At 41.6% G+C, this 25,734-nt stretch overlaps 1 protein-coding gene across 2 annotated transcripts in view; it reads left to right on the top strand.

The window, feature by feature from the left end:
• LOC124041657 (inactive dipeptidyl peptidase 10-like) overlaps positions 1–25,734 on the top strand; it is a 370,729-nt gene that overhangs the window by 247,609 nt on the left and 97,386 nt on the right. For both annotated transcript variants that reach the window (XM_046359492.1, XM_046359501.1), the window contains exons 2-3: positions 611–725; positions 3,128–3,223. In XM_046359492.1, coding sequence (XP_046215448.1) covers positions 611–725; positions 3,128–3,223 — 211 coding nt within the window. The remainder of the gene's footprint in view (positions 1–610; positions 726–3,127; positions 3,224–25,734) is intronic.

A 25,734-nucleotide genomic window follows, 5' to 3' on the forward strand; every position in this document is an offset into this window, starting at 1 on the left:
CACAATCATTGACGTAGTTATTGTGACACAAGGACCAGCACTTAATCCTAACACACTGTGCTGTTTTAGTATTGTGTTTTTCTTCTTAGGCTGTTTACATCGTATCGTAGGGATCAACCCATGCGAACTCGTGCTGCTTCCTATTGCGTCCCTGCTTCAAAATGGATGTGTATGGCATGCACAATGTCTGTGATCTGGGGATTGGGTTTGGCTTTCAATTTGACATTCCAGCAATTTGACGTTATATGGGTATGTTTATTGTAAGCTCCTACATAACACTTTGACTCAACATAGAAGAACTGTGTATCTGTGATACTCATGTCTCTGTGGTCTTGAAAAGAGTTTGTGTGGACGGAAGCAAGAAAATAGAGCGAGGAAGAAAATGTGCTCAAATCTATAACATTTATGTGGGGTTGTTATCCTTTTGTGTATTTATCCCTGTGTTTTGTGGTTCTGTGTGTCGAGGTGTGTCTACTTTTAGCTGAACATTGGTATTTTCCAAAGATGTTGAAAGGTATTTTCCAGAACGCTCTTTTGACAACTGTTGCTCTCTCTCTCTCTCTTTCTCCCCATTCTTCCTCTCTCCCTAACTCTCTCTGTTTCTCTACAGGACCTTGGTGCGGGAGCTCCACCTGACAGGAACTGGAAAGGAATTGCTATTGCTCTGCTGGTTATTTTGGGGGTCTGCTCTCTTATCACCATGTCTGTCATCCTCCTCACCCCAGGTACGGTATTGGGCATAGATAATAAGTACACTACACCTTGTATATTGACTTAGTTTCAGTACTCAGCTGTTCATCAACATCCTCAATTTGCTGCAGTTAAGAACAGTTTATGCTGAGTGACGTACTCAGAAATCTTTGGAATGACTCACAGATGAACAGAGACCACATTGTCCCCTGGTGCTCCAGACAATTTAAAACCCCTTGAGTATCTGATGGGCTAGCTATCTATTGCATTTGGCTGCCACATCATTTACAAACCAAAGTGCTTTGTAGTTATCCAGCCCGGGCCAACATGGCTGACATTCAAAATCATTTGGCCCTTCTCTCTCTGCACAATTAGCATCTGTCCTTGTCAACAGTAGTTTACAAATGGCTTAACAACATCCTCTCATTAATGGCTTAACATTTTACGGTTAAAACATGTTTACGAAAGCTATTTATTAGACATTGTTAATGTTGTAAATTACTATTGTAGCTGGAATATCTACATAGGCCCGTTATCAGCAACCATCACTCCTGTGTTCCAATTGTTGTGTTAGCTAATCCAAGTGAATCATTTTAAAAGGCTAATTGATCATTGGAAAACCCTTTTGCAATTATGTTAGCACCGCTGAAAACTGTTGTGCTCAATAAAGAAGCAATAAAACTGGACTTCTTTTGACAAGTTGAGTATCTGGAGTATCAGCATTTGTGGGTTCGATTACAGGCTCAAAATAGCCCGAAGCAAATAACTTTCTTCTGAAACTTGTCAGTCTATTCTTGTTCTGAGAAATTAAGGCTATTCCATGCGAGAAATTGCCATGAAACTGAAGATCTCGTACAACGCTGTGTACTACTCTCTTCACAGAACAGCGCAAACTGGCTCTAACTAGAATAGGAAAAGTAGTGGGAGGCCCCGGTGCATAACTGAGCAAGAGGACAAGTACATTAGTACAAGTACATGTCTAGTTTGAGAAACAGGTGCCTCACAAGTCCTCAACTGGCAGCTTCATTAAATAGTACCCCGCAAAAAACACCAGTCTCAACGTCAACAGTGAAGAGATGACTCTGTGATGCTGGTCTTCTAGGCAGAGTTCTTCTGTCCAGTGTCTGTGTTCTTTTGCCCATCTTAATCTTTTCTTTTTATTAGCCAAATTAATATTAGCTAAATGAATATACTATAAGGGAAACACTGATCATTTCTCTCTCTTTCTCTACTTTTCCTCTCTCTTTCTCTCCCTCACCCCTCCAACCTTCCCTCTCTCTCTGTTAAATGTTTGGCTCACTCTTCATCTGAATTTTAAAGGTTGCTCAAAGTGTCTACCTCTAGAGCAGGTGAAGCCGTCCAAGTGCATCCAATCTTCTGATAAGATTTTATCCTGACTTATTTTTATTCATAAAGGCTAAAGTAAGCATCACACGCAAGATTCCCAACAGCTTTAAAAACTGCCCTAGATTAAAGACCCCGTTTCCAGACCACTCCACATCTCTAGTCCTTGGTATATTAATCTGACTGTCATTTTTCTGACTAAAGCACAGACCTAAGACATTATTAACAGCTGGATGCAACATGTATAGTTACTCTTATACAGCTATATGCTGTAAACAGAACACAATATAAACATAGATCTAGAATCAGATTAACTTACCCACCAATGCTGACCTTGACCAGGAGCAACAACATAATGCTGACCTTAGATCAGTGTCTAGAGGCAACCTCTTGACAGAATATGTCTGGGATAGCTTCTAGGTCAAGACCAAGGAGTCTTGACTTTGATTGGAGACTGACTTGATGACCCTAAGTTCTGGGTAACCCCAAGTTCTCGAAAATGTCTCTCAGTTCCTCAGAAAGACTTTGATGCAGCAAGCTTCACAAATTCAAAAAAAGAAGCAATACTACACCCCTTTTCCTTTAGTATCATGTGCCTTATTGCTATTATTTGCTCCTTCTGTGAGAGAATAAACAATGCTGGAAACTTCAAAATTGATAATGATTTGATCATTATTGTCACGGCCGTCTTCCTGGAAATGACTGGACCAAAGGGCAGCGTGATGAGCGTACATTTCTCTTTATTTGAAATGAATGTCGCCAACAAAACAAGGAACCCACCGTGAAGCTTGATTTGGGCATCATGCCACTAACAAAGTCTACCCACAAATGTGAAAGGAAACAAGGCTGCCTAAGTATGATTCCCAATCAGAGACAACGATAGACAGCTGCCTCTGATTGAGAAGCACACCCGGCCAAACACAAAGAAATAGAAAACATAGAAATAAAGAAACTAGAATGCCCACCCTAGTCACACCCTGGCCTAACCAAAATAGAGAATAAAAGCCTTTCTATGGCCAGGGCGTGACAATTATTGAGTTCCCAGTGATGATAGTTTGTAATTAATAAAAACATTTTGTGATTTTTTTAAAAGCGGACAGCCAAGCTGGCAGTGATACCAAACTCACAGTGGAAGACCTGTTCAAGCCTGAGTTTGTTGCCCACGACCCGGAGGCCAAATGGATCAACGGTAAGTGCCAACACGTACACCACAATTCTGCCATAGCTGTTGGATGATGGACAATATTGATGGAACTTGGTTGCAATGTTTTAGTGAGCAGAATGTTGTGTGACATGGTGCATGTCCTTACTTCTTTAAACAAGGTGGCGTAGATTGGCAATGACGTCTCACTGTTGGGAGTTTATTGTTGTTGGTCATGTGAATATTTAGTTATTTAAGCATTTTTGTAACTGAACACATAGCTGTGGCAGGGTCTAGGGAAAGTATGTGGAGATTATGCCTGCGTCTTTATTTTAAAAGTTAGGCTTCATTGATAGACTCTCACTTTGGTTTCATTGTTCCCAAAATAACGTAAACAATTATATGTATATAGTATATACTGTATATGTGGTATGAGTAAGAATGCTTCAAAACACCTAGAAATAAACTGCTTTGTTGGAGACACTTAGCACACTTACACAAAAATTAACACTACCTCAAAATCATGTTAGACATGAACACGATCTTGATATACTGAAAGTCTGCAGTCGGTTGTGCAAAGCCAAAACAAAGGGCTGAGTTGGTTCGACAACAAACGGATGAATGATCCCTCACCTGCCTTCAACCTTTTTTAAAGTAACTGCCTAGTGTTTCCAGATTTCTATGAAATATGACCTATAGTTACTTACAATTTGAGTGAAATAGTTTTCCTTCCCCCCCAAAAAAAGTTTGTTAAAAATCAGCTTTTCTGTTGGAATGGTGTGGGTGTACCCCAACAACAGAATGGTGTGGGTGTACCCCAACAACAGAATGGTGTGGGTGTATACCAGTCATTAAAAATATTCACGCAAGTAGACCGCTGATTGGCCAGCTCATCCTCCTTTATACCGCTGATTGGCCAGCTACTTTAAATGTGGCGCATTTATATAATTCATTGTCAAACGAAACCAGGCTTGCATGTCTCATATCCCAGCCTTTGTGTATACCAGCAACTGATTATGCAAATTCAGATACAGAATTTGTACTGTCTTTTCTATCCCTCTGGTACATATTTACATTGTATTGATTCCTTATCTGCTGGATGGGGCTTGTATGTTAAAGTAACAGCCTGGAAGAGTAGATCTCTGAATAAAGCGTGTTAAGTGAAGCAAAAGTGAATCTGATTATGGTTGTGTTGTACAGACAAGATAACGATCACATTGAGATAATGGGACGCCGACTCCCTAAGATGCTCCGGAGAACCAACTTACAATCTGTTTTTCTTTCCTGCTTTCCCGATGCCATTTGGGCTGTTAGTTTCAGATTCCTCTCTGCCCTTAACTGCTTCACTTCGATCGCATGCACCCAATTGGCCACAGGGAAGAAGCAAGGCCTTTCTGTCCATCAATATTTTATCACCTCAGTGAAATTTCTCCACTATCTCCGCACCACCATCTCATTCACAGAGCTGACCTCAGGCTAGAGATAGAGAGAGATAACATTGCGTCAAACCAGTCAGAAAACCAGGTTTATGAGTACGGCATTGAGAATAAATGGGACAAAATGGACCCCAGACAAATAGGATGAGATAACAAATAGACAGTGTGTAATATGGGAGACCTGAAATTGATCATGGTGTGGCTTTGTAGGTTTTAAGATGATCCAGATGAGAGAGAAGCTTTAGATCACTGATGGTGATCGTCTGCATTTGTAACATGGATCGGCAGACCATTCCATAAAAATGGAGCTCTAGGCCAGCCGCGACCGGGAGACCCATGGGGTGGCGCACAATTGACCCAGCGTCGTCCGGGTTAGGGGAGGGTTTGGCTGGCAGGGATGTCCTTGTCCCATCGTGCACTAGCGACTCCTGTGGCGGGACGGTCGCAGTGCACGCTGACACGGTCGCCAGGTGCACAGTGTTTCCTCCGACACATTGGTGCAGCTAGCTTCTGGGTTAAGTGGGCATTGTTTCAAGAAACAGTGCGGCTTGGTTGAGTTGTGTTTCGGAGGACGCACGGCTCTCGACCTTCGCCTCTCCCGAGTCCGTATGGGAGATGCAGCGATGAGACAAGACTGTCTACCAATTGGATAGCACAAATTGGGGAGAAAAAGAGGTAAACGTTTTTTTTCAACAAGTAGTATTTGGAACTCAATAGGAGAAAGCCCTGCCTCCAGCTGTTTACTTAGAAATTCTAAGGAGTAAGGAGGCCTGCGTCTTGTGACAGTAGCGTATATGTAGGTATGTACGGCAGGACCAAATTGCCGAGATAGGTAGTAGCTAGTCCATGTAGTACTTTTTAGGTTAGCAATAAAACGTAGATGACCTTGGCTGTGCTGTGTGCCCTCTGTCTCAGTAGCTAGTAGCTGCTGTAAAGTTGACCTTTCTCTCTTGTAGTGCTTAAACGCTCACACCGGTAGAAATACACTTTTTCGAGCTAAAAGACGATGACCAGAGCTTACCTACAGTATGATGTCGCACAACGATTTAAGTCAATAAGTCATCGTTTAGTTGTTTGGGCTTGAAGTGACAAATCCGAAATTGACCACTTTTTTTCAGCCTATGTTTTGTTTAAGGGCTGAGTTTTATTTAAATGTTACCACCCATCAGCATTGCATTTTTTATGAATCGTAAACTGCCTTTGCTGTGCCACAGCCGAAGCCTGGCAGCAGCCTGCCAGCAGCCTACTAAAGGTTGTATCGCGTCAATTACAATGTAGAAAAATGCATACCAGCTATCTTTCAATTGGGTGATAAACACATTCCCAGGTTTTGTTTTAGATAACAGCAAAAACTGAATTTGCTCTTAAGTTATGCTAACTACCCAGCTAACCAGACAATAATGTTTATAATGGTATGGTTGAATGCCTATTGATTCAAGTCTAATTTCCCACAATGATTTTAATCCGAACAGGACAATCGTTAAGCTACTGTTTATCTTGTAGTTCTCAGATCAACTATTTAGGAAAATTATCCAGATTTGTGTAACAGTTTGTGACTAGTTAATGTTGAAGAACATGGATAAGTAGGCTAGATCTAACAACTGTATGAGGTTTTACATGAACTCAGACCTGGCTGATCTGTTGTTATTGTCTTAGAATATTTCCTGAACAAAAATATAAATGCAACAATTTCAAGGTACAGTTCATATAAGAAAATCAGTCAATTGAAATAAATCCATTAGGCCCGCATCTAGGGATTTCACATGACTGAGCAGGGGTGCATGGGCGGCCCACCCACTGGGAAGCCAGGCCCAGTCAATCAGAAAGAGTTTTATTACAGACAGAATTACTATTTAGTTTCATTAGCTGTCCGGATGGCTGGTCTCAGACTATTCCACAGGTGAAGAAGCCGGATGTAGAGGTCCTTTGGTTACACGTAGTCTGCAGTTTTTAGTCCGGTTGGACGTACTGCCAAATTCTCTAAAATTACGTTGGAGGCAGCTTATGATAGGAAAGTGAACATTAAATTCTCCGGCAACAGCTCTGGTGGACATTCCTACAGTTCTAGCGTGCCAATTCCACAAACTCTCAAAACTTGAGACATCTGTAGCATTGTGTTGTGTGACAAAACTTCACATTTTAAAGTGGCCTTTTTTGTCCCCAGCACAAGGCACTATATATATATATATATATATATAGTATATATTCAATCACCGATCTTCAATATACTTTGTATCCCTCATTTACTCAAGTGTTTCCTTGAGCATGCTTAAACATGCTTGAGCATATTTAATCAACTTCTTGATATGCCACACCTGTGAGGTTGATGGATTATCTTGGCAAAGGAGAAATGCTCATTAACAGCTATGTAAACAAATTTGTGCAATTTTTTTATTTAGAAATAAGTGTATGGAAAATAATTGGGATCTTTTGATTATCTTGTCAAAGGAGAAATGGAACATTTCAGGCATCTTTTATTTCAGCTCATGAAACATGGGACCAACACTTTACATGTTGGGTTTATATTTTTGTTCAGTATAGTTTAGTTAGAGTTTTCTTTCCCTTTAATAAAACTATATTATACCTGCAACCCAATGTGATTGTATATCTTTAATTTGGGTCAAATTTGAATAAAAATTTGAATTAAAAATAATGCCAAAATTAGAGAGAAATACACTTCTGGGATATGGGACCAATACTTTACATGTTGCGTTTATATTTTTGTTCAATATAGATTGCAAATGGTGAATATGTGGGATGTATGAAATAGTTGATAGGAGAATCAATGGCAAAGTCTAAATCAAATCAAAGCCTTGATTGATGCTGCCTTTCCATGAGGTTAAAGATTCCTGTGACAGAGATTAAATACTGTTGCTATGGATGAATGATACAAATTGATGCTAAGAACAGATGATCTGTTAGATGGAAGGGATAGTTTAAGAGCATAGATGATAAGTGGAATCAGTTCAGTTCCTTTAGTACCTTTTACTATTTATTTACAAATTCCTATTCTTCAACGTCTTTACTAACAGAATTTATCCCTCACCAACTGAATTCTTGCCTTTTATCCCATATCTGTGGTGTCTGATTTTGAGTTTTCTTCCAGCCCTCCGAGTGGCAAGTTAGAGTGCCACAAGTCTGAACTGCAGTAACCTAAAAGGATACACATTATGTAAATTGGTGCAGAAGGCCGGGGAGGGTTGACCAATCCAGTTCAAGGTTTTTCTTCATATCCCCAATTAATTCCACAGTCAAAACATGCTCTACCAGCCAGTTGAGAAAACAGTTAAAGGGTTATTAATAGGGTGTTCAGCCTCCACAAGCCAGAACAGCTTCAATGCTCCTTGGGAAAGATTCTACGAGTGCCTGGAACTCGATTGGAAGGATGTGACACCCTTCTTTCACAAGAAATTCCATTATTTGGTGTTTTGTTGATGGTGGTGGAAAATGCTGTCTCAGGAGTCCCTCCAGAATCTCCCACAAGTGTTCAATTGTGTTGAGACCTGGTGACTGACACACACCCTTTAAACCTCAGATGCTCCTTTGTCCTTCTTTCAAAGTCACTGAGATCTCCTCTTCTAGCCACAGCAGCAACTGAGCATTTTTATACATGACCCTAATGTTATGGGATGTTAATTGCTTACTTAACTCAGGAATTACACCTGTGTGGAATCACCGATCTTCAATATACTTTGTATCCCTCATTTACTCAAGTGTTTCCTTGATTGTGGCAGTTATCCTGTATCTACCCAGCGAACATGTAACTTTCCTACATTAGTTAACATTCCATAATGCCGATACGAATCTCTCTCTCTCTCTCTCTCTCTCTCTCTCTCTCTCTCTCTCTCTCTCTCTCTCTCTCTCTCTCTCTCTCTCTCTCTCTCTCTCTCTCTCTCTCTCTCTCTCTCTAGTTGAGGGAAATTACCATTTATGCATCATTGCATGTTGATAATTTGTTATTCCGTGTGACCAGTTAATGAAGAGCAGTATAAACATTACAGGAAGACAACTGGCAAAAGTATGCATATGTGTGAAGTGTGACATAGAATGTGTACCCCAGCTGTTGTTTTCTGTGTGTGAATTCCTCTTTGTGTGTGTGTGTGTGTCACAGTCAGCCACGGTCATGCAATGCTCTCTCTTTGTCAGTCTCTATCAGTATTAGCACAGTCTTCCCTTGAGGGCTGAACATCCTCAACCTGCCAGTGACAATCTGGTGGGAAGAGTATGTCACATCAGCTTGCATTTTGTAGTTCAGTAACATAACACATGATGTACCAGTTGGCTCCATTACCCTCTCACGTCCTATTCTTCACTCACCTTACTAGTCAGTTCAGTAACCAGTCAGTTATTTTACATCCTACATCTACCAGTCAACTCTGTGACGTGTTATTTCTGTTACTCCCTCGCATCCAGTCAACTCTCTTAAGCCACATACCAAGGTTGTTCTGGAGGAAATGAAAACCCGCAAAATGTCGGCAGATTTTGTTATTAGCAGGTAAGAATGGCCAGTGGTCACACAGAGCATTTGGGGTTGGTTAAATTGACAAGAAAGGCCACTGCAAAATTATCAGTTTCTCTGGTTTTACTATTTATAGGTATTTGTTTGGGTAAAATTAGCATTTTTGTTTATTCTATAAACTATAAACTATTTAGAGCATTTATTTGCAGAAAATGACAACTGGTCAAAATAATAAAATAGATGCAGTGTTTTCAGACCTCAAATAATGCAAAGAAAATAAGTTATTAATATTAATATATTAATTACATATTAATTATTAAACAACACAATGCTAATGTTTTAAAGTAGGAAGAGTTCAGAGACTAATATTTGGTGGAATAACCCTGATTTTCAATCACAGCTTTCATGTGTCTTGGCACGCTCTCCACCAGTCTTTCACATTGAAAGCAGCTCAGCTTTGTTTGATGGCTTGTGATCCATTTTCCTCTTCAATAAAATCAAGAGATTTTCAATGGGGCTCAGGTCTGGAGATTGGGCTGGCCATGACAGGGTCTTGATCTGATGGTCCTCTATCCACACCTTGATTTACCTGGCTGTGTGGCATGGAGCATTTTCCTGCTGGGAAAAACTAATCCTCAGAGTTGGGGAACATTGTCAGAGCAGAAGGAAGCAAGTTTTCTTCCAGGACAACCTTGCACATGGCTTGATTCATGCGTCCTTCACAAAGACAAATCTGCCCGATTTCAGCTTTGCTGAGGCACCCCCAGATCATCACCGATCCTCCACCAAATTTCACAGTGGGTGCGAGACACTGTGGCTTGTAGGCCTATCCAGGTCTCACACCCACTGTGAAATTTGGTGGAGAATCGGTGATTTCTGAACTCTTCCTAAGTTAAAACATTAGTATTGTGTTGTTTAAAAATGAATATGAACTTATTTTCTTTGCATTATTTGAGGTCTGACAATACTGAATATTTTTTGTTATTTTGACTAGTTGTCATTTTCTGCAAATAAATGCTCTAAATTACAATATTTTTATTTGGAATTTGGGAGAAATGTTGTCAGTAGTTTATAGAATAAAACAAAAATGTTAATTTTACTCAAACACATACCTAGAAATAGTAAAACCAGAGAAACGGATCATTTTGCAGTGGTCTCTTCATTTTTCCCAGAGCTGTATATCGTTTTGTTTACACACTAGATTGTTTTTCAGTTTGCTGTAACTGTTTGCTGCTTGGAAGACATTACTTGCCTCGTTAAATAAAGGTTAAATTAAAAATGAAAAAATAAATAGGAAAATATCACAGTCTGAGATTTCTTTCATCACAGACAAGTGAGTGGCCAAGTTACCATGGTAATGGCCTGTCTCTTAAAGGGGCAGCTGAACATTTGTGTCTCACCTAATGATCTTTTGACACGAGTGTATAAAACCTGTGAGTAAAGAATTTACAGATAAGTCTACGTGACCCAAGCTGCAGCCAAGGTCTAAAGAGTCAATGAACCCAGAACACAAGACAAGTTTGAAGACAAATATATATTTTTCTACCCAAGCTACGGATTAGTAGCTGTGTCCAAGCGGGTGAATTCAAGCCGGACTCCCTAGCATCCAAACCCAGCGAATCGTGGTATCTAAACGGTTTCATTCCTATGCTGTGAGCTTTGAGCTTACAGAGCTGTCTGTCCTCAGAAAATCCCTTCCAGAGCAAGGGTGAGGGAACAGACTCCTAAGCCAAAAGGACGCTGAAATCGTGAGGACGACCAGAAAGGTGCGCCGGAGAAGTGCGTCATCAAGCAGCCTGAACGGTCCCCTGAACGGTCCACGCAGAGAATCCTCTGAGATCTTCCTCACGTAATTACATCATTATATTCTGACCCATAAGAACGGCAGTTTGGGGCAAGGCTAGGGTTAGAATAGCATAGCTGACAAATTCGCCCAAATATATATTTCTCTTGTGTACTTTCTTTTTTCCCTCTCTCTTTGAAATCCCCATTTTGGGTAACATGTGCCATAGTATGTTGGCCCGTTATACTAAGTTCTAATCAATAGCCTATAATGTGTTTTGTCTATGTGTATCTATTATCATCATTTTAGCTTTCCAGTAAATAAATATTCAACTAAGATTGGTGTGGTACGAACTCATCGGTGAGACCCGGGTCCGTGCAGATTCACGGAATATACGACGTTCAGAACGAGACTGTAGAGGTAACTGGTTAATTAGCGGCTGTTGTAAAATCGATATTCTGATATTCTTTGAGTTCATTTGGGAAATAGAAACTAGAAACGTTTAATCATTCGATGAACAACAGTCGTCACATTAACTAATACAACGTCAAGACAACATGTACAGCGGGGCAAAAAAGTATTTAGTCAGCCACCAATTGTGCAAGTTCTCCCACTTAAAACGATGAGAGAGGCCTGTAATTTTCATCATAGGCACACTTCAACTATGACAGACAAAATGAGAAAAAAAATCCAGAAAATCACATTGTAGGATTTTTTATGAATTTATTTGCAAATTTGGAAAATAAGTATTTGGTCAATAACAAAAGTTTATCTCAATATTTTGTTATATACCCTTTTTTGGAATTGACAGAGGTCAAACATTTTCTGTAAGTCTTCACAAGGTTTTCACACACTGTTGCTGGTATTTTGGCCCATTCCTCCATGCAGATCTCCTCTAGAGCAGTGATGTTTTGGGGCTGTTGCTGGGCAACACAGACTTTTAACTCCCTCCAAAGATTTTCTATGGGGTTGAGCTCTGGAGACTGGCTAGGCCACTCCAGGACCTTGAAATGCGTCTTACGAAGCCACTCCTTCGTTGTTTGAGATCATTGTCATGCTGAAAGACCAAGCCACGTTTCAATGCCTTTGCTGATGGAAGGAGGTTTTCACTCAAAATCTCACGATACATGGCCCCATTCATTCTTTCCTTTACACGGATCAGTCGTCCTGGTCCCTTTGCATAAAAACAGTCCCAAAGCATGATGTTTCCACCCCCATGCTTCACAGTAGGTATGGTGTTCTATTTTATCTACCTGCCACACTGGCTGGTGGACCGAAAAGTGAATTTCCCATCCTGTCTGTAACATGTCAATTCTGTTCCTCCCTCACATCCAGTCAACTCTGTTACTCTGTATCATGTCAGTTTGCTAATCCCTCACATCCAGTCAACTCTGTTACTCTGTACTAAGTCAGTTCTGTTACTTCCTCTTATGCAGTCAACCCTGCTACTCTGTAACATGTCAGTTCTGTTACTTCCTCATATCCAGTCAACTCTGTTACTCTGTAACATGTCAATTTGCTAATCCCTCACATCCAATCAACTCTGTTACCCTGTACCAAGTCAGTTCTGTTACTTCCTCATATCCAGTCAACTCTGTTACTCTGTACCAGTCAGTTATATTACTTCCTTTCTTCCAGTCCTCTCATATAGGCATACAATCATTCCCATATTTTGTCTTACACCATTAGTCTGTTCCATGTGTTTATATCCTTTTTTGTTATACTGTATTTGTATTGTACAATTTGTAAGGCTATTATATGTAGAAAAGGTGTTGAAAACGACATTAGAATGACCGTAATCTTGTTTCTAGACACTAGTTTCCGCCCAAATGCATGAAGAGTCTGGTAGACCAAACATCAAACTTGGCCTTTCTTAGCAAATACAGAAAGTCCTGGAAAAACTCCCGGTGCATAGGCATTGGCTTAATCTACCAAACAATCCTTTCCCACCACACCTTCCTCCTGGCCTCACAGTCATGTTATTTGCTCAAATTAAATGACAAATACTTCATTCAGAACAGTTCTGAACTGTGTGTGTCACACTCACTGCCCAGCCGTCTGCTTCATCTTGGTTCCCCTCACAGTAACCTTTAACCGCACCTAGATTCTCTAATTTACCTGATTAGCTCCGTAATTAAGTCAATTAAGTCACTATATTCGTCTGCCCCTTGTCATTAAGAAGCCAGAGGTAAAGAACAGCCTCAATCTTGTCAGCTGCCAATGATCAGTAGAGCAGGATGCAAAGAACAGATCAGAAACAAGTAAAAACGTACCAAGGCGTCCCTTTTATAGTGTTTTTCCTCTTGCATGCTTCTGCAGCATCGTTCTCTGGGGTTAATGAGAAATCCCATGCTTCGGTGCCTGCCATTAATTAACGTTTGAGAATCCCCAAGCGGCGCTGTAGGGCATAATAGTAAGGGAGAATGTGCCAGGCTTGTGTGTGTTTGTGTGTGTGTGTATGCATATGTGTGTCTGTGTGTGTGCGGAGGGCGTTAAAATTGCATAATTTAGCGCTTAAGCAGCACCAGCAGTGCAGGCAGCCAGCCACAGCTGGATGGAGGGAGGGGAAAAAAGGAGAAACAAGGGAACGGGTGTAATATCCTTACACCTCTCTCATCCTTCCCACATAGACAAATATTCTGTTTTGAAATGCTGCCTCATTTGTGCAACATCCTCCAATGTCAGTCACCTGTGGTGTAGAGGCCTCTATAAAATGTTTGTATTTGCTATTATTCTCCCTCTATTGCAAGGTTACTGTGACACCAATCAATTCTAGCAAGTGCGGGTACACCCATTATCCCTATTCTGAATGTGTATGAAAGAAATAGGAAGACAGATATACTTCCAGAGATGCGAGAGAGTTAAAGAGAGTATAGTATAGATTTTAGAGAAATACATTTTCTACAAACTGTGATGTGGAAACAGTGGGGTCTCCAAAACAGAAGCAGAGCGTGAGATTAAGTTAGGGGAAAAGTGAGACATCTCTCTTGGTCTCTGATGAGGAGAACCATTCCAGGCCCGTGGTGTTCCTCACACCCATATGTGGCAGGTGGGAATGACTGCCTCGATCTCCTGTTGATTCTATTTATCGGAATCGGTAATCTCCTGTCGATACTGGCCAGACATTGGGTCTCCAGCCCAGTTGATTCCCATTGATTTCCCAATTCCATAACAGGGAATAGTGGCAACATTCCCCCTCCCACTTGGTTTGCATGGAACCACAACACTCCACTCACACCTAAGGTAGCCTTGTAAAGGTAGCCTTGTAATACACAGTAATACACTGTCCAATCCTGTGTTATGTAACTGACCAGTGTGTGATACTCTGTATTTATACATTTACATTTACATTTAAGTCATTTAGCAGACGCTCTTATCCAGAGCGACTTACAAATTGGTGCATTCACCTTATGACATCCAGTGGAACAGTCACTTTACAATAGTGCATCTAAATCTTAAAGGGGGGGGGGTGAGAGGGATTACTTATCCTATCCTAGGTATTCCTTAAAGAGGTGGGGTTTCAGGTGTCTCCGGAAGGTGGTGATTGACTCCGCTGTGCTGGCAGCGGAGTCAATCATATCATACCTGTGTTAAGTCACACTGTTTCGAGAAGGAGGACAAATGTAGTTGCTGGCAGGCGGGCCCTTGCGGGCCCTTGCCGATGGGTGAGCAATCGGAGAAGGCCATAGTGGCATCCTGAGTCTAGGTATTTATTTGCTCTCACCTGGTGGTGTGGGTGAGGGAGGGCCAATGAGAGCCGACAGAGATGTATTAGATAAGGATTGCGCGGCTGGCAAGGCTCAGTAGTAGGCCGGCACAGGCCACTGCTCAGTGAGAAGTTTGGAACTCGACTTTATGACAGCACATAGGACTTTCACTTTAAAGCGGGCCAGTTTCAACTTCTTAAATAACACTTACATCGTGTGGATCCTCTGATCTTCATATCATCTAGACCCACTCTCCTGTCCAGGACCTTTACAACTGTCTGCTGAATGCAAAGACCCCTGCCTTTATATATATATATTATATATAAGACCCCTGCCTTTCCTCAGCATTGATCACGTCAAACAAAATCAAAACCATGAGACGCCCACACGGACTGGGATATGTTCCGGGTTGCCTCTGAGAATATCATTGACGTACACACTGACACGGTGACGGAGTTCATCAGGACGTGCATAGGGGATGTTTTTCCCACTGTGACTATTCAAACCGTACTAAACCAAACCCGTGGATAGATGGGAGCATTTGCACAAAACTGAAAGCACAAACCACTGCATTTAACCACGGCAAGGTGACTGGGAATATGGTTGAATGCAATTGCAGACAGAAGTTGACAACAGGAACATAGCACACATGTTTCTGAGTAAGTTCTGCAAAATAGAAAAGGGTCCAAGTTGTTTTATTATGTCTGCAGTCATATATCTTAGTGATGTCACTGCCTACGTCATTACCTTCGACTCTTGAGACCAAACCCATGCCTACACAGCTATAGAAACAAGAGTTTCAGTGTTATCTAAAGGCTCAACAGTAAATATCCCCTCCCTAAGTTGATTTATAGTGCAATGTCTAACTAGTCTCTTATCTCTTTCACTCCCCTGCAGAGTTCTGTGTCTCTGTATCTCTTTTAACTTTGACACATCTCTCAGGACATTTTTTTATAAGAAGCAGAGACAAGAAAAGTACTGTGGAACAATATTAAACCTCATAATGTATATTGTATATATTGTTAATCTATAGTCTAGGACCCTGTAAATGGGGTCTTATAACCCTTCCCCTTCTATAAGCATAATCAATTCTTATAATACATCAAACATTCGGTACAGCCCCTATCATGACCCCAAGGTGAACCCAACAGATGCTTCTCCTTCTCTTCCACGGATGCAATAGTTGCCCTCAGTTTGAAGATGTAATCTGGCAACAGGTGTTTTATACAACATCCTTCTGTGTGTTTGCTTTTCCACTCCGTCAGCATATTTGCAATCAAACACCAGGATTTTCTCCATCTCCTTAGCTATCATACTCTAAGTCCACTGATTTCAAAACTTGGTCCTCCAGAAAGCAGAGAGCAAAACTTATGTAGATTAGCTAAACATACTGAGCATCTCTTGTTATAGGGGTGGCAGGGTAGCCTAGTGGTTAGAGCGTTGGGCTAGTAACCGCAAGGTTGCAAGTTCAAATCCCCGAGCTGACAAGGTACAAATCTGTTGTTCTGCCCCTGAACAGGCAGTTAACCCACTGTTTTTTTAAAAATAAAGGTAGATTAAATAGACAGAAGTGTGCAACATTACAGGCCAATCCGAACTCATCAAATACAATTTGATTTGAATAGAAGTTGAGCAAAGCTACTTAGACAAAACATTGGTGCATACATTTCCCCTGTTGCACTAAGACAGAAAAGTCATGCAAATTGCAAGTGAATTCGGCCTCCTATGGAGTGTGAACTTTTGTTTTGTAGTTGAATAGATGAAGTGCGCCAGCAAAACAATGAACTTGCTACTGCAACCCCTCTCAGGAATACTAAAAGCAACCAAATTAGTATAATTACAGTTGAAAATGTATGTCTAAATGTAGAAATTGTCAAATGAATTCCCTTGTCAAGGGTGCACTTTTCATCACAAGTCAGTTAAGAACAAATTCAGGAACAGTGTGTTAGCTGTGTCATGTTTTGTCTTATATTATCTTGTCATTTTGCTTTTCCTTCTGTTTTTCTTCTGTTCGTTTTCCCCCTGCTGGTCTTTTTAGGTTCGTTCCCCTTTTGCTCTCTCCCTTCCTCTCTTCTCTCTATCGTTCCGTTCCTGCTCCCAGCTGTTCCTATTCCCCTAATCAATCATTTAGTCTTCCCACACCTGTTCCTTATCTTTTCCCCTGATTAGAGTCCCTATTTCTTCCCTTGTTTTCCGTTCCTGTCCTGTCGGATCCTTGTCTATTGTTCACCGTGCTGTGTCTGTGTATCGCCCTGTCGTGTCAGATGCTGCGTGGTGAGCAGGTGTCTGAGTCTGCTACGTTCAAGTGCCTTCCCGAGGCAACCTGCAGTTCATGATCGAGTCTCCAGTCTGTTCTCGTCATTACGAGTGGAATTATGCTTTATGATTGTAGATTTACTTTACTGGATTAAAGACTCTGTTTTCGCCAAGTTGCTTTTGGGTCCTCATTCACCTGCATAACAGAAGGATCCGACCTAGAATGGACCCAGCGACTATGGATTCTCTCTACTCTACTCTCGAGTTCCAGGGAGCGATGCTCGGCAGACACGAGCAGGAATTGTCTGCTGCTCGGCATGCCGTTGAGACCCTGGCCGCTCAGGTCTCCGACCTCTCAGGACAGTATCAGAATCTTCGTCTCGTGCCACCAGCTACTTCCGGGTCTTCCGAGCCTCCGGAACCTAGGGTTAATAACCCACCATGTTATTCTGGGCAGCCCACTGAGTGCCGCTCCTTTCTCACCCAGTGTGATATAGTGTTCTCTCTCCAACCCAACACATACTCAAGAGAGAGAGCTCGGATTGCCTACGTCATATCACTCCTTACTGGTCGGGCTCGGCAGTGGGGCACAGCTATCTGGGAGGCAAGCGCTGAGTGTACTAACAATTATCTGAACTTTAAAGAGGAGATGATAAGGGTTTTTGATCGTTCAGTTTTTGGGAAAGAAGCTTCCTGGTCCCTGTCTTCCCTATGTCAAGGTAATCGATCCATAACGGATTACTCTATAGAGTTTCGCACTCTTGCTGCCTCCAGTAACTGGAACGAGCAGGCGTTGCTCGCTCGTTTTCTGGAGGGACTCCACGCTAAGGTTAAGGATGAGATTCTCTCTCGGGAGGTTCCATCCAGCGTGGATTCTTTGATTGAACTCGCTATTCGCATTGAACGACGGGTAGATCTTCGTCACCGAGCTCATAGAAGAGAGCTCGCGTTAACTGTGTCTCCCCTCTCTCCGACACTACCATCTTTCCCCACTGACTCAGGTGTTGAGCCCATGCAGCTGGGGGGTATTCGCATCTCGACTAAGGAGAGGGAACGGAGAATCACCAACCGCCTCTGTCTCTATTGCAGTTCCGCTGGTCATTTTGTCATTTCATGTCCAGTTAAAGGCCAGAGCTCATCAGTAAGCGGAGGGCGACTGATAAGCGCTACTAGACGGTCCTCTCCGTCAAGTACCTGTACTACCTTACCGGTCCATCTACGCTGGACCGGATCGGCAGCTTCCTGCAGTGCATTAATAGACTCTGGGGCGGAGGGCTGTTTTATGGACGAAGCCTGGGCTCGGGAACATGACATTCCTCTCAGACAGTTAGGGGAGCCCACGGTCATGTTTGCCTTGGATGGTAGTCCTCTCCCCAGTATATTATATGAAACACTACCTTTAACCCTCACTGTATCTGGTAACCATAGTGAGACCATTTATTTTTTGATTTTTTGTTCACCTTTTACACCTGTTGTTTTGGGTCATCCCTGGCTAGTGTGTCATAATCCTTCTTTTGATTGGTCTAGTAATTCTATCCTTTCCTGGAACGTTTCTTGTCATGTGAAGTGTTTAATGTCTGCTATTTCTCCTGTTTGTTCTGTCCCCTCTTCTCAGGAGGAACCTGGTGATTTGACAGGAGTGCCGGAGGAGTATCATGGTCTGCGCACGGTCTTCAGTCGGTCCAGAACCAACTCCCTTCCTCCTCACCGGTCGTATGATTGTTGTCCTGATCTCTTCAAGAAGCGTTTTGCATCCGCTCCTATCCTTGTTGCACCTGACGTCACTAAACCGTTTATTGTTGAGGTTGACGCGTCGGGGGTGGGCGTGGGAGCCATTCTGTCCCAGCGCTCCGATACTGACGATGGGGTCCACCCTTGTGCGTATTTTCTCATCGCCTGTCACCGTCGGAACGTAACTATGATGTGGCTAACCGCGAACTGCTCGCCATCCGTTTAGCCCTAGGCAAATGGCGACAGTGGTTGGAGGGGCGACCGTTCCTTTTGTCGTTTGGACTGACCAAAAGAACCTTGAGTACATCCGTTCTGCCAAACGACTGAATGCGCGTCATGCTCGTTGGGCGTTGTTTTTCGCTCGTTTCGAATTCGTTATTTCTTATTGCCCGGGTACTAAGAACACCAAGCCTCATGCTTTATCCCGTCTCTTTAGTTCTTCTGTGGCTTCTACCGATCCCGAGGGGATCCTTCCTGTTGGGCGTGTTGTCGGGTTGACTGTCTGGGGAATTGAGAGACAGGTTAAGCAAGCACTCACGCACACTGCGTCGCCACGCGCTTGCCCTAGTAACCTTCTTTTCGTTCCTGTTTCTACTCGTCTGGCTGTTCTTCAGTGGGCTCACTCTGCCAAGTTAGCTGGCCATCCCGGCGTTCGGGGTACGCTTGCTTCTATTCGCCAGCGGTTTTGGTGGCCTACTCAGGAGCATGACACGCGCCGTTTCGTGGCTGCGTGTTCGGACTGCGCGCAGAAGAAGTCTGGTAATTTTTTTTTCTGCTTCTGCTCCTGGTCTTGCTGGGTCTCAGTCTGTTCCCTGCCATCGCATCTCTCCTGTTCTTGTTCCTGCCCTTGCTGTGTCTCAGTCTGTCCCTAGTTGTTACTCTCCTGGCCTGTTTGGTCCTGTTTGCTCTAAAGCTTTCAGTTCTCTACCCGTGTCTCATTTTTTTTTTAGAGTAGTACCCTAGTTTCCCTTTTTTTTCGTTTTTCCGTTACGGTCCTGAGGAGAGGAGTTGGGTTCTTTCTCGGGACGTGCTGGACCGTTTGTGATCTATGATTTCCTCCGTTGCCGCCAGTGTTCCTCCTCGAGAGCGCCAGGAGGCGCTCGGTGAGTGGGGGGGTACTGTCATGTTTTGTCTTATATTATCTTGTCATTTTGCTTTTCCTTCTGTTCGTTTTCCCCCTGCTGGTCTTTTTAGGTTCGTTCCCCTTTTTCTCTCTCCCTTCCTCTCTCTCTTCTCTCTATCGTTCCGTTCCTGCTCCCAGCTGTTCCTATTCCCCTAATCAATCATTTAGTCTTCCCACACCTGTTCCTTATCTTTTCCCCTGATTAGAGTCCCTATTTCTTCCCTTGTTTTCCGTTCCTGTCCTGTCGGATCCTTGTCTATTGTTCACCGTGCTGTGTCTGTGTATCGCCCTGTCGTGTCGTGTTTCCCTCAGATGCTGCGTGGTGAGCAGGTGTCTGAGTCTGCTACGTTCAAGTGCCTTCCCGAGGCAACCTGCAGTTCATGATCGAGTCTCCAGTCTGTTCTCGTCATTACGAGTGGAATTATGCTTTATGATTGTAGATTTACTTTACTGGATTAAAGACTCTGTTTTCGCCAAGTTGCTTTTGGGTCCTCATTCACCTGCATAACAAGCTGCCTGTTCAGGGGCAGAACGACGACCTTCCGGTTACTAATCCAACGCTCTAACCACTAGGCTACCCTGCCGCCCATAATCATACTAGTCATTGAAGTGTCCACTCACTCTTCCTGTATAGGCCTCACCCTAAGGCCTAAACGGTAGCAAACATTTTATTTGACATTTTCCAAACAGACAAGAGATTTGTTGAAGCTGAGAACAGAATTTAAATGTTTTTAAATAACATTCTTAGAACATTCTTTGACCTTTCTAATGTTTCCTTGTGTTTTTTTATGGAAAGTTTTCTTAATGTTCTGAGAACATGACTTTAAATAGAACCATGAGGAAATGTATAGAAAACATTATGCTGATGTACTGAAATTCTGACAGAAGAATGTTGTTTCTTAACGTTGATAAGTTTGGATTTCTGAAATGTTAATGTTATTATTCATTAGTTGTAATAGAGAAATGAGGGGTGCCATAGTCGAGGGGCTACACCAGAAGTTAATGGGTACCTTGGAATGTACTAAGTGTAGGGAAAACAATCACATGAGGCAGGCATTGATAAGGGGAGAGAGCCATGGATTAGTGATGAAGGGGGTCAAGGTCAGGTCATGTCACATTAAGGGAGAAGGAAAAGTTTATGGCCCGTAATCACTTAGTTTCCTACCTAGCAATAAAGATAAAACATTTTGCGAGATGGAGGAGACTTCACCAAAAGTGGGGTACATATACACCGCTATTGTAAACATGTTATTGTCGATTCAGCTGTTCGATCCTTTGGGAAGAATAAACTTGGTTTAAGCTTTCATTGTCCGTCGAGTACTTACTCTGATAATTGGAACCTAACAACATTCTCGGAACAATTTGAGAACATTACTTTAAGCGCTAGCTGGGTATCCTGCACCACTCCCAGGATCTTGTGGGAAGTTTTTATGCAAAATAACCAAAGGACAACCACGCACTCACCAAGCTCTATGAAACATATGGTTCTCAGAACATTATGTGCTAGTTGGGCTGTGCCTCTGGGTTGTACCCTGACTTCACCCCTCTAAAAATACTGCCTTTTTCTCCTTTCACTTCTTCCTTCCCATGGGATGTGTCACCAAAGTGACCGTGTTAATCTAACCTTTTGAGCTTTCACATTTGATCAATCAGAATTTGTTTGTGAAGGTGTCACATGCTTATTTAGCGTTCTTTTTGGCTATGATTACTCTATGTTCTAGAAAATTCAGTCATTGCATATGTCAAGTTGCCAACAGTTGCTAATCTTTCCATCAATATTTGTTTTTCTAAAGCATGCCACTAAAGGTCTCTTCTATGCTAAACTATATAGAGTAGCAATAGACTAGTTCAGGGTTCCTCTATGCAGCAAATGATAAACAAAACATTTTTTTCATCCATCTAATTTTATTTTCAGGTGTTCATCCATCCAATCATTTTTCAGGTTCAGCCAAAGACTAAGGTTGAATCCAAATCAAACACTCTTCTACGTGCATCATATACTGTAAGTCACGTCCCAGCCACAGTCCCCTGCATCCCTCGGGCACCAGGGCAATGCATTGTGGGATGACACTCCTATCCACTATTCCACCCCACCATAGGCCTGTGACATTCAACTTCATTATGTACTGAGAACATTTTAATGTGGATATTTGACTCCCCAATATTGAAACAAGACCTTCTGACCATGATGGGATAATGCGCTAGGAATTAAATATGTTTGTTTTAATTATAGAACAGGGAAAAGATGGCTGTCTTTCATTAGTTCATCTTTATAGATAGTTCACTTTGTCTCCTCCATGACAACCAACGGCAAGCTGATTTACAAGCCTCAATATGTTGCCATGGCAACTAAATGGACGTCAGAGGGATATGAAGACGCAGGACCTTTTCTGGTCTTGGGTTTCATTTATTTTTCAGAGTGCTGTTGGAGCTAGTCAATTTTGGAAGAATCTTGTGTTTTTACCTACTTGACACTCAGGCCTATTATCATATTTCAAATCGGTGCTGAGTCACAGGTCTGCCTGAAAGGTTGAACATTATTTTCTAATTTAAAAGGACTCTTGAAAGTCAGTCACTGACTGTAGCTTGAGGTATGAGTGTGATAAAGCTAGTCAATTTACAGACGTTTTTCTACTTATGCCTCTTGGGCTCCAAGAGTTTAATCGTGAAAGAAAAAAAACTGCCACTTTCAATATACCAAGACTGGCCCTTAAGCATGTTGAGATGAAATGTATTCAATTTGGATCATGCAACGCATCTTTTGAAATATAGTCACTCCTGACAGACGCCTAAAAAAATACAGTGCTCTGTTTGTAATGTTTTTTAATATGTTTGTTTCTGCAGCAATGATAGCTTCAAATAGATTGTGAATTGCATCAACATGGCATCTGGTGCATGGGGACAATATATCGAATACAAAATATTTTCAGCCATTACAAAGTAATTGACTTGTGCATTCTCACATTGTTGGAGGTGTGCGGTTATTGCTTACTTATTAACTAGACTTATTCACTTGTAGAATAATATTGAAGACCTCATATGGAATCATGTAGTAACCAAAAATAGGGTTAAACAAATCAAAATATATTTTATATTTGAGATTTTTCTAATAGCCATCCTTTGCCTTGATGACAGATTTGCACACTTTTGGCATTCTCTCTACCAGCTTCATGAGGTAGTCACCTGGAATGCATTTCAATTAACAGGTGTGCCTTATAAGTTAAGAGTGTGCAAAGCTGTCATCAAGGCAAAGGGTGCTTACTTTGATTCCATATGAGTTATTACATAGTTTTGATGTCTTCCCTATTTTTCTACAATGTAGAAGATAGTAAAAATAATTTAAAAACCTTGAATGAGTAGGTGTTCTAAAACTTTTGACCGGTAGTGTATTTGAAATCAGGCTGTAACACAACAAAATGTGGAATAAGTCAAGGGGTATGAATACTTTCTGAAGGCCCTCTATATGTCCCATTTGCCCATATGGATATACATTTGGATATATATATATATAAGCTAAAATTAGAACAGTATAACAACTAGCACCTCACACAGAAACACGGCCCCTTGTGTATTATTGCTCATCTTTATAACTTCATACTTTATGACAAGCATGAATAAGAAACTGTCAGTTACTCCTACGAGGCTTCTGTTTAACCACAACTTTGCAGTTTCATTTTTAATTTGAGATGGAGTGATACAATGTTTTAGTTGTGACTGTTTACTTTGTGTTTAATTGGAGCAGTCTGTTTCAGTTGATCCCTTTGCAGCCTGAGCAGAATGTTCAGTTTCTTGCTGGATCATGACCTCTGTGTCCATTATTGAGTATAATTTGTTGGTGTAAAACCATATATGAAAACATGATACAGATTTTGAAACCTAGAAACAGCCCTTTCAAATGATATGACATGCAATAGCACCTGTTAGGTTCTGAACAAACTAAATGAAAAACTCACAGACGACTAGAAAAAGCTCAAACCAAGTCTATTCACCCCACTGGGTCATACAGCTACAAAAGACAAAGCATGATTACACAAGCACATATATTTAGAATTTCTTACTGTTAGCTTCTAAGAGTCTAAGAGTAAACACTCAACGGACACTATGATAGCTCAAACCAAGTTTATTCTTCCCAGAGGGTCAATACAGCTGCATTAGACAAAGACATGTTGGTGGTACATGTACCCCACTTTGGGGGGAGTCTCCTCCTTCTCGCTAAACATTGCATCTTTATTGCTAGGCAGGACACTAAGTGATATGGGTAATACACTTTTCTTCTCCCCTAATGTGACTTGACCTGTCCTCAACCCCCTTCATCACTAATCCATGGCTCTCTCCCCTTATCAATGCCTGCCATATGGGATTGTTTTCCCTACTCAATTCATTCTAAACTTAATTGCACCCATCATATACCTCTGGTGTAGCCACTCGGCTATGACACCCCTCGGGTCACCCCTCGGGTCTCTATTATAACTAATGATTAATAACATTTAAAGATCTGAAATCCAAACCTATCACTACTCGGTGGAGTTGACTCCTTACACATCTAGACAGCCAATACATCTCTGTTGCTAGGCGGGAACGTAATGGTTTCCTCTCACTTTTGTAGTCATGGCTAGGGCTGTGTTGGTCACGAAATTTCATCAGCCGGTGATTGTCAAGCAAATAACTGTCGGTCTCACAGTAATTGACTGTTATTTAACATAAACACATTTAGCATCTCCTGGATTCCACACATAACTTACAAGCCATTTTAAAGAGTATAATAAATACATTCAATATAGCCTACACCTTCTCAATAAATCCATTTATTTTAGACAGGTCTAAAGATGCATGATATGAAGAAAATGTAGTCTTTTTCAGAAGAAAAAAATAGCATACTCTGAGTTGTCCTTATGTTCGGTCCTGATGTGGCTATGCCAAATGGCTGTGGCCTACACTAGTTAATTAAGCAGACAAGATTTGCTTACAATTCCGTGGAATTATTTTATATTATTTTATAGTATGAAAAATACAATTGAACAAAGCTGAATAAAATCGAAATATTTTCTCCAAACGATTTGAGGGAGTGAGCACATGCGGCTATTCTGTGTTGAGCGGTTAACAAATAAACAGGTAAAACTCCTATATGCTTAATTTAGAGTTATTAATGTGACTTCAGTTGTTCTACAGACATTGGGCTATATGTTGACATTTGTTATACATTGTAAGGCTGCATGATGACACTAATGATGATTTGAAAAAAGTTGCTTGAAATGAACGCGCTCTGCTTTGTTTTTTTTTACACGGGTTATGCACACTCCAATAGTCTCTCATTCACAAGTTGCCAAGCCCTTGATAATGCCTTGAATTTCACAGTGGCATCCACTTTGTGACTGTAACGCACCCTAACAAAATACATGCCTTTTGCGGCCCGTAGTGCTGCATTGTGCTCTTCTCCCCGAGTGTGCTGCACAATCCGAAGCGTCTCTCACTCACACGGCTCTCCTTTCCTCCATCACCGCGGGTCTTTCTCACAGCCCACAAGTTAAGACAGACACATCAGGGACGCAACGACGCCGTCCTTATCCAATTCCAAGGTGGATATTGAAGATATTGGAAGAACTGTCCACATTTACTATTTATCAGTTAACAAGATGAGTAGACTTAACAAACAGCAAAAGCACTAGCCTATGTCAATCTACTATCACCCATAGTACAAAAGTCAACCTATTCTGTGCGAGAAATAAATATTCCAAACATAGTCTGGGACAGTTGTGGGATGCGATAGATCATAAATTAATACAACCCGTAACACCTTTTTTTATATGCAATGTGGCTGACGCAACAGATCAGAATGTTTAGCTTAACCAACATTCCTCTGAAAAGGCAGCACGCGAAATTCAAAAATAATTTTGAGAAATATGTCACTTTCACACATTAACCTCTCTAGGGTATGTGGGACGCTAGCGCAAAATTCTGAAAAGGTCAGAGGTTGGTGTTCCTAGTTTGTCTGTAACATTAGAGAAAAAGGGAAATAGTTGCTGTAAATAAGGGCTAATCTTTGGCATTTTGTAATAATTTACAG

The sequence above is a fragment of the Oncorhynchus gorbuscha genome, linkage group LG01, assembly GCF_021184085.1.
Source record: "Oncorhynchus gorbuscha isolate QuinsamMale2020 ecotype Even-year linkage group LG01, OgorEven_v1.0, whole genome shotgun sequence".
NCBI classification, from domain to species: domain Eukaryota; kingdom Metazoa; phylum Chordata; class Actinopteri; order Salmoniformes; family Salmonidae; genus Oncorhynchus; species Oncorhynchus gorbuscha.